The 18,213-nt window shown below is 35.9% G+C and overlaps 2 protein-coding genes across 8 annotated transcripts; one reads left to right on the top strand and one right to left on the bottom strand.

The window, feature by feature from the left end:
• Positions 1 to 317: 317 nt before the first annotated feature.
• Positions 318 to 4,049, bottom strand: socs1a (suppressor of cytokine signaling 1a). Of its 2 annotated transcripts, none has more exons than XM_058770548.1 (2): positions 3,920 to 4,049; positions 318 to 1,282 (listed from the first exon to the last, which is right to left on the bottom strand). In XM_058770548.1, the coding sequence occupies exon 2, from the start codon at positions 1,206 to 1,208 to the stop codon at positions 597 to 599; it is 612 nt and encodes a 203-aa protein (XP_058626531.1). In that variant the 5' UTR covers positions 1,209 to 1,282; positions 3,920 to 4,049; the 3' UTR covers positions 318 to 596. The 2 variants fall into 2 exon arrangements, with proteins under 2 accessions (XP_058626531.1, XP_058626530.1); XM_058770547.1 differs by lacking the exon at positions 3,920 to 4,049 and adding an exon at positions 2,028 to 3,049.
• A 4,182-nt stretch (positions 4,050 to 8,231) lies between these two features.
• On the top strand, positions 8,232 to 17,522 carry pigq (phosphatidylinositol glycan anchor biosynthesis, class Q). 6 transcript variants are annotated; one of them, XM_058770040.1, is made up of 11 exons: positions 8,232 to 8,452; positions 11,918 to 12,633; positions 12,722 to 12,853; positions 13,427 to 13,547; positions 14,038 to 14,164; positions 14,250 to 14,403; positions 14,894 to 15,005; positions 15,077 to 15,157; positions 16,089 to 16,203; positions 16,416 to 16,477; positions 16,703 to 17,522. In XM_058770040.1, exons 2-11 carry the CDS (start codon positions 11,951 to 11,953, stop codon positions 16,853 to 16,855), a joined length of 1,740 nt encoding a protein of 579 aa, XP_058626023.1. In that variant the 5' UTR covers positions 8,232 to 8,452; positions 11,918 to 11,950; the 3' UTR covers positions 16,856 to 17,522. The 6 variants fall into 6 exon arrangements, with proteins under 6 accessions (XP_058626023.1, XP_058626026.1, XP_058626022.1 ...); XM_058770043.1 differs by lacking the exon at positions 8,232 to 8,452 and adding an exon at positions 10,219 to 10,344; XM_058770039.1 differs by lacking the exon at positions 8,232 to 8,452 and adding an exon at positions 11,205 to 11,359.
• The last annotated feature ends 691 nt before the right edge of the window (positions 17,523 to 18,213 follow it).

Genomic DNA, 18,213 nt, shown 5'->3' on the forward strand with positions numbered 1-18,213 from the left:
TGGTCTAGGTTGATTAGATAAAAACTAATTACAATATTGAAAGAAAAGTTCTTGCCTACATAGTTTAATTGTATTGCTATTTTTATTTGAATATAATTTGTAAAAATTTTATTTAAATAGGACTAGTATAATAAGTATTTTTAATTTGTGTTCACTAAGCCTTTCACTGAAATGTAATCATTGAAAACAGCTCCATTTGATGACTAAAGTAGATCTGATTTTTGGTGAATGCATTAAAAAAAAACAGTAATCAAGCATTTCCATTCACGTCTCCGAGTGCATGAATCCCCCAACAAATAAAGTAAAAAATTGAGATGTTTTAAGTTGTTTACAAATATATTTATTATTTTTATAAAAAGTATTATCTTGAAATAAATCTTTCTGCATAGCAGAAATATAATCAAAGGAACACAATATTCCCGTATAGTGTAAACATTCACAAACAATGTAAACTTTCATTGTGCAGTGTTCAAGTCTGATATTCCAAAATGTGCTACAGTATGATTCCTGCGTCCTGAAACAGAGCAGGACCACGAGGAGTCCATCAAGTATCTCCAGAATATTCCAGCAGCGCTTTAATGCAACAAGTCTCGTCTTCATAGCGGATGAGGGAAGGCATGGAGGAAGTCTTTGAGGATCGGGTGCACAGGAATGCGGTCGATGTCTTTTCCGCCGCATGTTTCGATAATCCGTCTGCGGCACAGCTGCTGCAGGGACTGCACTGGTTCTTTCCTGTAGGGCCTGACGAGACCCTTCTTTGGGGAACTGATGTAGTGCTCCAGCAGTTTGAAAATACAGTCAAAAGATTGCTTGCTGCCGGTCAGACTGAATTTGGAATTCTTGAAGTTAATCCGGACACTGATGGGACCGTTGTGTGCAGTGTAACTCAGTGTAAAGAAAACATCACTCTGACTACTGTCCCGGATCAGAAATGTTCCCACTGGCTCCTTCTTCAACTTCTGATGCGCTTCCTCTACAGTCATGGGACCCCAATAGAAGCCACTCTCCTCTAGCATTGAGGTGGTCTTCGCGATGGTCTTGAAGTCCCTGGCATAGTTGAAGGGCCTGAAATGTGTCTGGATAACCGCTGCCAGTTGGCTGGGCCTCGGCCTTTGGGATTGGGATTGGGAGACCTCTGGGGAGGCTTCTGTCCTCGCTTGGGGTTCTTCTGTGCCTTGATTCCCTTCCACTGAACTGTGCGCCACCATCCTACAGGAAAGACCAACCGGTGTGGTCTTCCATGCCGTACCACAGGAAGGTCATCTAGATGAGACACATCTGTCTGTTGAAGAGCAAGTGAAGAACACAGTTAATCAGTGGCCTTTCCAAATCTACTCCAAGCCAATCACACAGTGTACTGATAAACGCCACACAGGCTGCAATAAACTTGCTTGTTTCATGGAAACATAGATAGTGAGCAATCAGGATTCACTCATCTGGATCTGTAAAAATGACTAATCCTATTCACTTCATTATCAAGGCATTAGGTGTTTAAGTTTATTTAGTAAAACTTTTGGTAACACTTTATTTTAGGGTCTCTTAACTAGTTGCTTATTAGCATGCATATTACTAGAATATTAACCATTTATTAGTAGTAATTAAGCACATATTAATGCCTTATTCTACATCCCTAATCCTACCCAATTCCTAAATTTAACAACTACCGCACTAACTATTAATAAGCAGCAAATTAAGAATTGATTGAGGGAAAAGTCGTAGTTAATAGTGAATAAGTGTTGCCTATTCTAAAGTGATACCAAACTTTTATTTAAAAGAATGTGTAAAAAGAATTTTTTTTTTTTTTTTAAGTTTAAGTCTTTTTATTGTAACATTGCTACAGTAGGCTACACAAAATATTTTTAAATTCTAAAGTTTACTTGATAAGTGTTATTATAAGCGTTGCATTAGGCTATAACGCAAATAAAACAAAACGTTCCTAAATTCGCTCATTTATGCATTTCGATCGAACACAGTTTAAATTTAGTTCAACTAAAAAAGTTTAGTTGCGCGTGAAACTAGAATCTTACCGTTTTAGCAAATGTGAACTCCAAGAGCAGTCAGTACAACTTTGCCTTTGACAAACTCTCGTCGCCGTTTCCAAAATCAGTTGTTTTTGAACTCCCATTGATTTATTCCACCGTTATATCTCGATAGAAATTTCCTCAGCGCACGAGACAAACTGTGCGCTTGCGTTCCGCTCGTTCTAATGTCAGAATGAACTGACAGCGCTTTGAAACCACCACATATAACGTGAACAGCTCCGCCCATTTCCCGGAATCCTTTCACTTTCAGGTTTTCTCTGAAATCAATTCAGGATTAGTCACTCCTACCCCATCAAGCTCATAGTAACGCGTCTTCTTTCACTTCTCTTTTAAACATTTATATATTTCCAAATAAAGTTCCAAATTTATTTTTTTGTTACCAAAGAATACCAAGAAAATTATCTGAATGAACAATGATCAACTAAGGCTAAGGGCCAAGTGAATATCCTAATGTCATTGTGTGTTTCTAGTCTGATTCAGTGTTGGAGTCATATCAGTATTAGTAAGCCTACACACACACACACACTATATATATATGTATGTGCGTGTGTGTGTGTTTTCTTTATGATAAATTCAACATTTTGTGATTGCAATTGGCAGATTCAGAACTTTTTTTTTTTTTTTTTTAATAAAGAGTTTTTTTTTATAGCTATATATAAAAGTTCATGCATGGGGTTAAACATGCTTATCTTACTTTTTACGGTTGTTGTGAATTCTGCATGTCTGCATTTGTCCTGTTAATGTGTTATAGCTGACAGATCAGTTCAGATCCATAGTTAGCCGTAGCCGTAAATGAAACTCACTTTTAAGCCAGTAAATCCACATCTGCGGACTATGCAAACATGTATCTATGAGTTTCATTTCTTACAAACGGTCATAGATTTTAAGTTGCATGACAGCATGCATCACATGCAAACAGACACTCAGACATGCACTTCACAAAAATCATAGCATTTGTGCCAAAGTTATTATAAAAAAAAAAACTGAGTCTCCAGAATGTTTAAAAGTTTTGCATGCAATTTCAGGTGACTCAAAACTATGTATTGTCTGCATGAGCTTTTAGTCTTTATGGCCCAGTCAATGAGATTTACATGTGAATAAGCCATATACTGAAAGCCCATTTAACAAGAAGAATGACATCAGCCTACAACAAAATACCTTTTGAGTGAAATGAACTTTTCTGATTCTGAGATTCGTTTAAATGATATCATTGTGAAACTGAAATTCCAGTCATGCAAATTAGAGGGTGTATTTTCTTTACAATGAGATGATTGCTTTTCAGTTACTGGTTATACTTTCGTTTCTCTTGTATTTCTCAGAAAGGCACATATTTACAGAAGGAGGACCACTAGTGGAGAATAACATGCTTGCACTTCCACACATAAGGAAGGGGATCTAAACAAACAGGCGTGTGCCGAACATTAGAGCTTTTCCCTGAAACAATCCTCTTTATTAGATGGCTTGAACATGTTAGGCGCATTTTGGTACATCATCTGTCTGAGTTCATGCCTTCTCTAGATTTCTCTGCAGATATTTACAGTGGTGAATATGTGATGACAGGTCTACACACACACACACACACACACACACACACACACACACATATATTATTATTAATTTCATCATACACACAAATGCATAATTCCAAATGCGGACTGTGTTGCGGATGCAGCCACCAGAAATCAATTGCATATTTTTGCATTTCTGTTTCATCCACAAAGCCATACGCTGCAGATTTTTAAAATCTGACTCGATCAGTTCCCTCTTTCTTGTAGTCTACGGCAAAGTCACAGAGTACAAGGAGAAATCTATAAAATGCATGCATCATTACTATCCGTTTACATAATTACGTAGGCCTACATGAAAATGATCCTTACCTTGTTCCTTCACGGTTGAAATGCGTTATTTGCTATTCAAACATATCTGTCTGTTTTATCTTTGCTGCATACCCCAGTGCTTTACGGGAAAACGAAAGTGAAAGCAAGCTGCTCCCATAATTTCCTATAGATGGTGCTGTTTCTCCTAAACTGCAATTTCTAGAGTCGCCTTATGCTATTTATGGAAAATAGGGAATAGGCCTAGTTCTTGAAATAGACTAGTAAATCCAAAAATACAATCACCTAATTCTAAAACATCTAGAAACTATGTTAAGATGAGCTGAACCTCACTTTCTCATTCTTAAATGTTACCTCCTTAGAACTGTATCTGTCCTCCTGTCTCGGAAAGTACGTACGTTATCACAAAAGCTATGCGGTCGTGATTTAGACGTCAGATAAAGAAAATAAACTCTGGTCACTTTCATTTTGAACTTTTTTTTATTTTTTTTTTAAGTCATGTGATCCAGAGGCCACATCACTGAATTCCAAACCACATAAACAGAGTCTCATGCGGTTTCCTTGAATAGTAGCCAATGTTTAGAAACGCTTCTTCCCTTGCGTTTTACATGAAACCATTTGTTATCGTGAACCCATTTCAATATCACGCTCTGCATCTATATATTTTAGCAGGTTGATTTTTTTTGCACCCAGTTTACATAGCGTCTTACAAATGAACTAAAAAAAATCAGCTACTTCTAAATCTTCAGTGCTTTTTTATATATATATAAATAATAACTAGATAATAAAGTTTGGATACAAACTTTAAGTTGGCTTGAAAATGCCTAGCCAGAAAGTTTGTAAAAGTTTTAAAAGCTTAATGTTTGAAGGTTTTCAGTTTGAAGTAGTTTGAAATACGTAAAATAGTTTTAAAGATTAAAGTTTTAATGTTTTATAGGCAATACAGTCTATTAGAAGAACAGACACAGAAAAACTGTGCTAATGGGCTTCAGTGTGTTTACATTTGAATGTTTGGCAGTTGGAGCTTGCAAGGTCTTGGCTCATTTGCACATTCGATTAGCAAGTTACCAGCAGGTCTCTAGCATGATTACCATGTTACTAGCATGTTGCTAGCATGATTAGCAAGTTACTAGCATGATGTTAGCATGTTTCAAGCATGATTAGCATGTTGCTAGTATGATTTAGATAGATTAGAAATAGTATTAGATAGAGTGGAAGCTTAAATTAGTTTTTATGGGTTTGAAATAGTACATAGAAGGGAAACTTAATTGAGTCTAATGGGCTTCAGTGTGTTTACATTTGAATGTTTGTCAGTTGGAGCTTGCAAGGTCTTGGCTCATTCCGTCAATGTAAGTCTATGGGATTTTTGGTGGTTTTGATAGTCTGGTTTTCAAAAACCGTAAGCCGGATCAGTCTGAAAAGATATAGCAACCCGAGTCAGGCTAGTCTGAAGGTCTGGGCCAACTTTGGTGGTTCTAGCTTGAAAGCTCTAGGAGGTGATTAAATAGTAGATCAGTAAATTGGCTTTTTTCAAGCCAACTTAACAATAAACCTTATAAATAACAAAAACAACAATAATGATGTTAATAATAAGGATGATGATGATGATGATGATCCGTGTAATGGGAATGAATCATTATGAAATTATTAAGAATTCATGAAAACTAGACAAAAAATCCCTTGCATTCAGAAGTGTCACGTGACTGGCTCCAGCTATTAGGCCTGTCTTTACATGAAAACAGTGTCTTTTCTGTAAGTGCTGTTCACTGAAGAGGCGTGTATAGGGCACAGGTTTACTGTTACACCTATAATCAGGAGGAGCCAGATTTTTGGACAGGTGCTACCGGATTACTCTTAACTGAAATAATATAAATGTATTTAGGGAACATTTGTGGAAGTGCTTTAATCAAATTTTGAAAACAGTTGTTATTCTATATTTGAACAAGACGGAATACACATTGTGGTACTGTATGGCATAATTAAACAGTTTCGGTTCCTATTGACTGTATTTATTTATTTGTCCATACAGTGGCAGTCAATATTTAATATATTCTCTTATGTTCTGCAGATGAAATTTATTTATTTATTTATGTTGACTATCCCTTCAAAAAGCTGCTGGCTAAGGTTAACTCTATTAAACATCTCCTAAACATCTGATTTACAGTACAGCTATAGGAAATAAAGGAACAGTCTTCCTGTAATTCCTTTCCTCCTCCACGGAAGTAACTTGTTCCTTGATAAGGAAATAGTGATTACTCATGTGAGTAGGCTGTTTTGTCTTAAAGCTTTTGTGTGTCTGTATTGAATTTCCTTTTATTGCAGTTTAGCAAACTCCTCCTGTTATTCCCATTTAAGTTCCATTTCAACATCCTGAATATTGAAGTTGAATATGTCATGCATTTTCATGACTTCATCATTGTTATTCTAACTCTAGCGCCATCTTCTGGAAACTATACTATGTCCACCTCTATCGGGCTCCTTACTCCAAAATGTAATATATACTCATTACTAGTTACTCTTTTCAAAAGTAGGATATTATTACTTTATTTAAAATCAAATATAATGGCAAAATCAATATAATGGCAATATTTTCATCCGCTGAATATAAGCTTTTCCATATTCCAAGCTTGCTTGATGCACTGCTTACTTCATGTGAATTCTGAAAATAAATCTAGGAATTATTGTATTGTTGGATTTCAAATCAGCAGGGGTTGAGGCATCAAAAGTAACCAACGAGCTGTTTTATGGATGGTAACTGTAATATTATTACAAAAAAATCTTAGTAATTAGTTACACTACTAGTTACTGTAAAAAGTAATATTATTAGTTGCTAGAAACTAGTTACTGCCCAACACTGTTTAACACATGCTAATAAAATGTTGCTAATAATGTCTAGTGTCCAGTGTAGACAGATTCGGGCTGTTTTATTTAAAAAATTTTTTTCCAACATTCCTTTCTCATTTTTGTCAAGGATCATTAAACATTTTAGTGCATATGGTATTATATGAAGTTTAAAAAGTTCTGCACACCTTTGAAAAAATAAAAACGACAATTTACATTTGCAGAGTGACTTAAATAAACGTTCATCCACAGCTCTTGTTCATACCCAGCAAACACAGAACGTTCCCCTAACGTTAGTTTTTGGTTCCCGTTTGGTTATTTTTTTGGGAACCAAATACTAACGTTATTTTTAGGTTTTTTTTTTTTTTTTTGTAACCATAAAATAACGTTCCCAGAACGTTGCAGGGTGGTTATTTTTAAAATAACCTAAAAAAAATTTTTTTTTAAACTTATAGAGATCAATGGTTAGTTTTAGGTTATTTTTATAACCCTGTAAAACTATCTTTCCAATGAAAACGTTTCAGATGTTTTTTGTGTAATGACCTATACAGAGCCCTGAAATTCGTTTAATGCAGCATTTATTAAAATACAGAAATTATATCAATTAAAACAAGTTTTAATTTACAATATTAAGCCAGGATTAAGCAGGGAGTGATAACAGAAATCCAAACTTCGTTTGTTTCATCTTCATATACTACGTGCGCGCCTCTGATCCGCACGCGGCCACGCGCTGCTTCATGACGAGCTTTCAGCTGAAGAGACCCGCGCGTTCGCGTAATTTAAAAAATTAACGGTCATTTCGTTTTACTTGTTTACTCGTACTCGCTCGATTATCGATCTATTTATTGAATGATTACTTAAAATGAATATAGTTATGACAGTAAATATGATTTCGGAGGGATTTGACATGCCTAACGGAAGAGAACATGATGTTAAGCGAGAATGTTTTTGTTTATGGATCAAAAGAGGAGTGTACCGCTGTACAAACTGTAAGTTACACTTCAGTGGTAAGAAATGAATGTACTGATATCCTACTTTAAGTCAAGTAATTTTTATTATTATTTTTTAATATCTGTGAATAAACGTCATATTTTATAAACCATACATTGTGTGAAGTAATTTTTATTTGGTGCTGAAGAAATAAAATATTGGTAACTTTTATTATATAGCTACCCCGTAATGGACAGATTTAATCTTACATATGATAGTTGATGTGCTCAGGTTATTTTTATAACCCTGTAAAACTATCTTTCCAATGAAAACGTTTCAGATGTTTTTGTGTAATGACCTATACAGAGCCCTGAAATTCGTTTAATGCAGCATTTATTAAAATACAGAAATTATATCAATTAAAACAAGTTTTAATTTACAATATTAAGCCAGGATTAAGCAGGGAGTGATAACAGAAATCCAAACTTCGTTTGTTTCATCTTCATATACTACGTGCGCGCCTCTGATCCGCACGCGGCCACGCGCTGCTTCATGACGAGCTTTCAGCTGAAGAGACCCGCGCGTTCGCGTAATTTAAAAAATTAACGGTCATTTCGTTTTACTTGTTTACTCGTACTCGCTCGATTATCGATCTATTCATTGAATGATTACTTAAAATGAATATAGTTATGACCGTAAATATGATTTCGGAGGGATTTGACATGCCTAACGGAAGAGAACATGATGTTAAGCGAGAATGTTTTTGTTTATGGATCAAAAGAGGAGTGTACCGCTGTACAAACTGTAAGTTACACTTCAGTGGTAAGAAATGAATGTACTGATATCCTACTTTAAGTCAAGTAATTTTTTATTATTATTTTTTTAATATCTGTGAATACACGTCATATTTTATAAACCATACATTGTGTGAAGTAATTTTTATTTGGTGCTGAAGAAATAAAATATTGGTAACTTTTATTATATAGCTACCCCGTAATGGACAGATTTAATCTTACATATGATAGTTGATGTGCTCAGATTATTTTTTATTAATTAAACAATGGATAAAAACAAGATATGGTTTTATAATACTGATTAGACGTCCATACGGATAATTCCCATGCCGTTTATACTACACTGGGTCTTGTGTGCTGAATGTAGAGCTGGGAATCGATTCCAAAAAGAATCGATTCCGAGGCGTTGGGAATCGAGAGTTGATTCCAAAGGTTGGAATCGATCCCATCAAGAGGAATCGACTCCTCATTCAGAGCTTTTTTTCAGTTCAACAAGGCTTATCTATGGGTACCTCTCAAATGGAAGGCTGCATCCTACGAAGGCTGCACACATTTAAATTCACGAAAATAAACCGAAAGGAAACGAGTCGGTACTGCATTATCATAATTTGAGGATGCAGCCTTCCGTTTGAGAAGCACCATTCGCCTCATGCTCGATAAAAGCCGTTATTACGAGAGTTGTGAGATAAAGATTTATATATATATATATATATATATATATATATATATATATATAAGATTTATTTCATTTTTATATTTACCCTTCGCCTCATGATCGCTAAAAGTGATTAGAAGTCTGATTCGTTTCCACGAAAAGTTTCTTTCGGATAGTTTTAATGAACCAGTTTAAAAAATTAATTATTCAGGGGTTATTTTACGGTGGAACTGGCTTATGTTCTCCACAATTTTGAGCGCTGCACGACAGAATAGATCATGACGTGATTGAGGATCTTATTTCCATCTAAAATACTATTTTTTATTTCTATCAGCCAAAGATAATTCTAAAAGAAAACGTCACGAGCATAGATCAGTGGCCGAGCATCTGATTGACAGATAAACCACGAGCTCTATCAGTGTTATTGTTAATGTTCTGGTTATTTTGTTTCAATGTACAGTTTAATTTTATCCAAAGCATACAGTCAAAGTAAACTTCATCATTCAGCTGAACTGTGCACATTTATTTTAGACACTTCATGTCTTGTTCAATTCATGCGATTAATGCATGTCCCTGCTGAGCAGTGAGCTATGACTAATTTCACGGGCAAAAGCAGACAAAATTACAATTTAAAAATCAATCGCTATAGAAATTTATTGTCATTTTTTACAAATAAAGCTTCATATTATGAGAAGGATACTATCTACGACCTTTATATCCTGCAGTCATGGCGAGATTAGGTTCCTTCGATCTAAAAAAAAAAAACAAGAATCGAAAACAACAGAGGAATCGACTCCCATCGATTCCAGAACCAGGAATCGGAATCGGACTCGATTCTAAAAATTTCGGAATCTTACAGCCCTAGCTGAATGATTATTGACCTACAGTGGAGTGATCATACTGGAGTAAATAGGTTAGGGAAACGTTAGAATAACATTCTAAAAACCAAAAACTAACGTTCTGGGAACATTGGAATAACGTTATGGGAACGTTCTATTTCCGTTAAGAAAACTCCTGGCTAACCAAAAACAAACCATAAAAAATAACGTTCTGGGAACCAAAAACTAACGTTCCCAGCTTCAGTTCCCTCTTGAAATTCAAGTCTTATCTTGTGTGAAGCTGTTATCAGGAAAGAAAGGCTGGTTGTTTAGAGGACCCTTTTGTCTTGAATGTTAAGATAGCTAACGTTTCATTCAGAAACATTCACCGGTCGGCAGTTCATGTGACTCTTCTGGCTTTTAAACAAGGCAAGTTTATTTAGCACATTTCATAATGGTAATAAGTGCTTTAAATGAAACATTTTTAAGTAATCATAACAGATGTCTAAGAAAAAAATATTAAAAACGGGGAAAAAAGAGATAAGAATAGCTACATACAGAGCAATCAGAAGTACTAAGCGCTCAGTAAACAGATGTGTTTTTAGTCTGGATTTACTCGGAAGTCTGTACATCTGATCTCTTCTGGAAGCTGCTTTCTTCCAGCTGATTTGTTTTGAGTGAAACCTTGGTGGTATTTCTAACTGACTTGGTCCTAATGATCCTAATGGTCAGTTAGGTTTACATAGGCCTATAAAACAAAGACGATAGCATGCAAAGGAAAACTTGAGTTTGAGTACGAGATCAACACAAAATTACAATGGTTTGTATAAAGAAAAAGATCACACTAAATGCTATGATTGTTATTAATGATTTATTCGCCTTTGCTACAAAATTGGTCATATAAGCATTGAGCAATATTGATCTCTTCATATAATATACGAATACATTCTATTTACTTCTGGGTTAAACCTGCTGTTGTGAAATAAAGTCATTTATGCCATGGTCTGTCTGAATACTGGATTCTGATTGGCTGGCAGGTGTTGATTAAATTCGTTGAACTGCAGGTAGTTCCAGGTCAGCTTAATCTCGTTCTATATTAATGCGCTTCCTATAAACATTGGTAACCATAGTAACATACAGTTACAGTTGAATGGTAATACAGACGACAATAACCGTCATTTTTATCGTTCCGGTCAAATATTGCAGCGCAAATATTATTAACATCTTTAAAATGTGAATGCTGGGAAATGACCATGGCATCCGCTGCGCGTCGGGTGGTTCTTCGCCTCCACGTTGTGCATTCAAATCGTTTAATGCACAGCTAGCCGTTGATTATCCCTTACATAAAGCAAACGCTACTTGATTATTATTTGGGTCGGAACTGAAAATGTCCCTTGAGTTCACCCGACGGAATTTCACTGACGGACTGTCAACAATACGAAAGGTTATGGTCTGTCTACTACTGTGATAAACCAATTTTCAGTTAGTTTAGCAAGAGTCACGACTGGACTATTATCTCGGCTGCTATTTTCTCATGATTTAGTGCAAAACATTTTCAATTTTTTGGGAGCATGCCAGCGTTGGTTATCGCACATAGTAGAGTTAACTTGCACGTTGTCGGTTACAAGATAAGAGCAACTTCTCGGAAGTCCTTGCCCTTTAAATCCTACAAGGTAACTTTGTGAGTACTTAACTACTAATTACAACATAGAGTAGCATGTCCCTGCATTTGGTCACGGTAAAAGTGCGAATTAAATCGATATGAGTTTTGCCCGGAGCGCGTGGTTTCCATAGAAACGACCCAAATTCATGTTCAATTCATTTGAAGGGCGCGAGTACAACAGAACTGTTCTCGCTAAGTTAGATCCGTGGATGCTTCTAAGCAAACTGCATGTTTATTTTTGACTTGACAATTTAAAACGTTGTACTATACAGGCATATGCATATTAAAATGCAAGTATTCTTGTTTCCAGCCTTTTAATAGTGCTTTTTGCCCATACAGGAGTGTATCTTTCGGACTTTATAGCACACCATCATGGTGCTGAAGATCTTCTTTCCCCAGTGCTGTAACACTGCCGACAGCGGCCTGCTAGTGGGGCGCTGGATCCCAGGTCACAATTCTGCTGTGGTGCTGGCTGTCATTCACTACCCCTTCATACCGGGCCAGGTGAAGAAGTACTTGAGTGAGCTGCAGAGCCAGACTCAGGTGGATCTGACCGTCCTGGGCTCCTGGAGTATGCCCAAAGAAGGCCAAGAAGGAATGGACAGCTTCCTAAAAGACCTGAGTACCATCTTTCCTCAGAAATCTTGGATCCAGTTGAGCCGTGAGATTGGCAAAACAGGCTTTACTTGTCAGGTGGTCCAAAACAACGGGAAACTTCTGCAGGACCAGGAGCAGAAGAACGGCGATGATAAGATCATCCTCATTCACTACGACCAGAGGAAGGTTATGCTGTCCCAGCTTCACCCGGTACAGGATGTTGGCCAGAAGTCTGATGTTGAGCCCTCAGAGCTGCGCTTGGTCTTCCAGACAGCTGCTCAAAGTCAGCCTCTCTTTTTCCTGGACAAATATGACGACGGGCCTCTCAAGCTCACCCATTGGCAGTCTGAAGGGAGGGAGGCTAGTATTATTGCAGAGCTTCTGAAACAAGCATCAGTTCCGGTCTGCATCTTCCTAACATGGCTGCTGTCTCTGTGGCACTGGTTGTGCAGCTTCAGGTGAGTTGATGTGTCTCCGCTTGAACCTGTTGTCGAGACTGAAGAGTAATGGTGAAAATTCATATTCAGATCTTTTGGTATTTTACAGGATTTTGTATTTGCGTCCAGTGCTGTTCATCTCAAGCAAGCTGTCCACCTGTGTTCAGTCGGGATACAGAGCAGTTCATTTCCAGACTGTTTTCTCTCCCAAAAAAGCTACCACACACATGGATTTCATGAGGTACAGTACTTGGGTTAGTGACATACAAGAGCATCATTGATAACAAAAAGAAAAAAAATCAGGTTTAAAATACATGTGCCAACTTCTTGGAAATGTGCTCTTTGAGTTCATGTTGGTTTCATATGGTTTGAAAAACATTTCACTAATTTTGAGAAAAGTTAAAATTTTTATGACATTTGTAGTGTAACATTAAGTAAAAATGTATGTTTTTCTTATACCTTAAATACTTTTGACTGTATATAATATGAGTTTTTACATCTCTCTCTCTCTCTCTCTCTCTCTCTCTCTATATATATATATATATATAGGTATATATATATATATATTTTTTTTGAACAAATGAGTTATTAATTGCTAAATATCATTACACTAACCTTGCCTTGTCATAAAAAGGGGGGAAAAATCTGATATTAATTTTTTAAAGACTGTCCTTATTAGTTTACAGTTTATATTTACACAGTAAGCATTTTACTTATTATTATTTTTAAAAACTGAGCATTGTGTGTATCATGTTGCTCCTGTGTTATTTAATAAATCATATTCTCAAACCCTTCTTTTTTTGATCCTCTGCAGAAAAGCAAACACTTTTGTGTCCTTTCTTGTGGACATGGCCCTTGGTTTGCTGCTTATCTCATGGCTTTACAGGGAGAATCGTATCAGCAAATTAGCAGATACTTTGGTACCTGTGGCTGATGTAAGTATGACACATATCATATCACATCACATCACATTTGCGGAAAACTTTGGAATCAGTAAGATTTTTTAAATGTTGATATATTTGAAAGTCTCGTATGCTTGACAAAGCTGCATTTATTTGATGAACGATACAGTAAAACATATGGTGAAATATTATTACAAAAAATATGGTGGAATATTATTACAATAACTGTTTTCTATTTTAATATAAAATAAAAAGTTTATAACATTGAAAACAGTTGTGCTGCATATATTTATGGAAACCACAATACATGTTTAACAGGATTCTTTGATGAAAAGAAAGTTCGAAAGCACTGCATTTATTTGGAATAGAAATTACAATGTCTTTACTGTCAATTTAGAATTTTTTTTTTTCACTTGTGGAATAAAAATATTAATTTATTTCGTTTCTAAACATCTTACTAACCCCAAAGATCTAAAGGGTAGTGTGTGTGTGTATATATAATCTCTCTTGGGTTATTTTACAGCGTGTGGCTAAAGAGCTGCAGGAGCTGTTAGAATGGCTGATGGGAGCTCCTGCTGGACTGAAGATGAACAGAGCTCTCGACCAGGTGCTGGGGAGATTCTTTCTCTACCACATTCATCTGTGGATCAGTAAGTAGATCTTCAGTTCAAGCATTCTCATAGTGCTCCATGCTTATTAATGGAACACATCTGTGTTTTGTGATTGCATCCGCAGGTTACATCCACCTGATGTCTCCTTTTATTGAGAGGATCCTGTGGTATGTTGGACTCTCAGCCTGCTTGGGATTGACGTTCGCTCTTTCCATATTGTCCGACATTGTGGCCCTCCTCACTTTTCACATCTACTGTTTTTATGTGTATGGGGCAAGGTGAGGTTTGGTTTTGTTGTGACTTACTGTCATGTTTGTGCTTTTCCAGTAGAGGGCAGTGTCAACCTTTTATATTTGCGCTTCCTAAAGCTATAGTTCACCCAGAAAAAAATATTCTGTACTCATTCACTTTCCTTTGTCATTCCAAACCAATGTCCAGGCTGCTGTTTAACGTATTATAAAAGTGGATAGGAACCATAGACCACTAAAGTCACCATTCTCTTTCACTGTATGAAATAAAAGTGTATTTTAGCTTCCATTCTAGAAAGAACATTACACAGGTTGGGAAAGTCATGAGAGAACATAAAACATGATAACATTTTAGTTGTACTATCTCTTTAAGGTTCTATCTCAGATCTGTGTGGGCAGTTACTTGTCATTTATATTTACTGTCTGGCATCTTTTACTTACATATTAACCTTAATCCTTTCTAAGAATTGCAGTACAGTTTCTTTGTTTGTGAAGTGTACTTTCCTATCTCTGCTGTCAGACTCTACTGTCTGAAGATCTATGGTCTCTCCTCCCTGTGGCGGCTCTTCAGGGGAAAGAAATGGAATGTACTGAGGCAGAGGGTTGACTCGTGCTCATACGACCTGGACCAGGTACATTTCCTGCAACACTATTTAGCACATCCCTACAGAACACATTTGACACTGCTCTGTTTCCTTTGCAGTTGTTCATTGGCACTTTGCTATTTACGATTCTGCTGTTCCTGCTTCCCACCACTGCCCTGTATTACCTCGTCTTTACCCTGGTGAGTCTATTTTCACACTTTTTCCATCTCACATTTTTTTAAATGTTACATCAGGCCAGAAGTCAGCTGCAATTCTTCGTCTCTATATGTGACCCTGGACCACAAAACCAGTCATAAGGGTCAATTTGAAATTGGAAAGCTGAGTAAAAGAAAGCTGGAAGCTGAATAAATAAGCTTTCCATTGATGTATGGTTTGTTATGATAGGACAATATTTGGCCTTGATACAGCTATTTGAAAATCTGGAATCTTGAGGGTGCAAAAAAAAATCTAAATATTGAGAAAATCATCTTTAAAGTTGTCCAAAGCAATGCATATTACTAATCAAAATTAAGTTTTGATATATTTATGGTAGGGAATTTACAAAATATCTTGGAACATGGAACATGATCTTTACTTATTATTCTAATTATCTTTGGCATAAAAGAAAAATCGGTAATTTTGTCCAGGGTCACATATGATTGTTTGAATTTGGTCTCACATTTTAGTTCTTGACCTTTGATGATTTTATTGCTTGCAATTTTTTTATTATTATTATTATTCTTTTAATAGTTAAGTATATAAAAGTTTTTATTATTTACCATCATTGCATTTATTGGATCAAAAATGCAATAAAAACAGGAATATCGCAAAATATTATTACAATTTAAAATAACTGTTTTCTAATGTAATATATTTTATTTTAACATGTACTGTAATATATTCCTGTGATGGTAAAGCTGAATTTTCAGCAGTCATTACAGTGTCACATGATCCTTTAGAAATCATTCTAATATGCTGATTTGCAAGAAACGTTTCTTATTATCAATGTTGAAAAGAGTTGTGCTGCTTAATACTGTTGTGGAAATCATAATGCAGCTTTTTCATTCAAGATTCATAAAATCATATAGAATTTATATATCGATAACAAGTATCTTGTTTCTCTGTTTCTAGCTGCGGCTGGTGGTGGTGCTGTTTCAGGGAGTGATTCATCTTAGTGTGGACTTCATCAACTCCTTCCCCCTGTTTGCCATCGGCCTACGTATCTGCAGACCATACAGACTGGCAGGTGAGCCATACTGTATCACATTAAAGAAATCAATAAAAAAAAAGTCATACATTTAACTTTCTCTTCTTACGTAACACTTGATGATAGAGGTGAGACTATGAATGTACTTCTAGGCCATGTACTGCAGTCATATACCGACCTTCTGTGAAAACCACTTGCTTAATTATGTTTATACAACTGATAAGTACTTTATGACTCTCTTTGTATTCCAGAGGGTGTTAAATTCAAGGTTCTTTGTCAGGAGCCGGGATCTCCTCTTCACCTGATGATGGAGGTAGGTTGATTGTTGCTAAAACAACTTGTCATCCCATAGTTTATTTATGCTTGGCTGTCATTTGTGGTTTGGGTTTGACCTGTTGATTTTGTGGGCGGATATGAGGGTTATTGAATAGCTTTGTTTGGCTCACTGTGCAGTGCAAACACTGGACATCCTTTACTTGTCTCTGTACCAGATGAGCAAATATGAATGAAAAATGTTGTTTCTTTTCTCCACCTTCAGATCAACCCACTGAAATGTAGCGCTGTACTGCAGTGTTACCGGACGCCCACTTATAGCTGTTACCCTAAGGATTCCTGGGCCGCTTTGTGCAAGAAGCTGTTTGTAGGAGAACTAATTTACCCCTGGAAGCAGAAGACTACCAAGACCGACTAACTCTGGGACCTGCAGCCAAGACACATGAACACTGGGAGAAAGTTACACTATTGGTCAGACTCCACTGACGCTCTAAATAGTCTTACTTAGGTTTTTAACAGAAGTTGATATTCCTTCATTGTAGATTTAAATCATGATCTTTCCTTTTCCAAACATTGATTAGAATCTTTGATTGAAACTGTGATTGTTTTTTGTATTTATTTTAACACTTCTAATTTTATAACACTGAAGATGTACCATTTAAAAAAAAAAGAGTATTACTTATATTATAACTTTGATATTTAAAACTTGTTGCTCGGTCACAACCATAATGAAGATCATTTGAACTGTTAGTGACACTGTTGACGTCGTCTCAGTTTTGTTTTTGCTGTTTCTCACGATGGGCAGATAGAAAGGGAATGACTGGTAAACGTGAGCTAATCTCTCTGACTAATGCGTACTGGCTCTGAATGTTGAATTTAATACAGATTAGTGTAAATTATTTGACCATGAACCACTTATGTCAGTGTTGCCAAATTGTTGTTTTGTAGCTATTATTATTAATGTAAATGATTGAATAAAATCAAGATTTTTATAAATGCAGATGATAGTGATCAAAATATGCATTTGTGCTGTTGATTTTCAAACTCTAAATGTACCTCAATAAAGATTATTTAATACCTTTTTATAGATTGCAGTATCCATTTGCATCTTGGATCGTATGATTCATGTTTGGACTATAAACAGTTGCTATTTCAAGTTTACCCGTTTTCTGAAACGTGCTAGGATAACTAGTCTTGCATATTTTGTTTGGGAGAACAGCCTGTGAAGAATGTGCTCAGACTGGACTGAGAGCACAACACAGCAATGACAGGCTTCTGACTATTCAATGAAAATACAAAACACATGACAAACACCTGAGCTGGGGATTCACCTTCATGTTTTATAAGGGCAAAATACCCTTGTGTATATCTGACACAAAGATGGGTAGTCGAAAATGGAAGTAAATATGTTATTCCTAGTATAGCTATAACTCCAACTCTCTTTCTGTCTCTATATATGACAGTAAAGACTTATATAGTGTTACAAGATATTTATATTTCAAGTAAATGCTGTTCTTTTATTAATCAAAGAATCATGAAAACAAATGCATCATTGTTTCAACACAATTATTAAGCAGCACAACGGTATTCAACATTAAAAATAATATGAAATGTTTCTTGAGCAGCAAATCATGATATTAGAATGATTTCTGAAGGATCATGTTTGTCATCACTATTGTATAATATATAATTTATTATTAGTAGGTCTGTGTTTTACAGTGTATATAGTCATAGTTTATAGTAATTTATTATAAGTTCTCTATACATGACCGTAAA

Source organism: Onychostoma macrolepis, chromosome 03, assembly GCF_012432095.1.
Source record: "Onychostoma macrolepis isolate SWU-2019 chromosome 03, ASM1243209v1, whole genome shotgun sequence".
Classification (NCBI taxonomy): Eukaryota; Metazoa; Chordata; class Actinopteri; order Cypriniformes; family Cyprinidae; genus Onychostoma; species Onychostoma macrolepis.

Coding starts and splice junctions, on each gene's coding strand:
- pigq (XM_058770040.1), top strand. CDS start 11,951: ATGGTGCTGAAGATCTTCTTTCCCCAGTGCTGTAACACTGCCGACAGC. Junction 12,854..13,426: donor ACACACATGGATTTCATGAG/GTACAGTACTTG, acceptor GATCCTCTGCAG/AAAAGCAAACACTTTTGTGT. Junction 15,158..16,088: donor ATTACCTCGTCTTTACCCTG/GTGAGTCTATTT, acceptor CTCTGTTTCTAG/CTGCGGCTGGTGGTGGTGCT.
- socs1a (XM_058770548.1), bottom strand. CDS start 1,208: ATGGTGGCGCACAGTTCAGTGGAAGGGAATCAAGGCACAGAAGAACCC.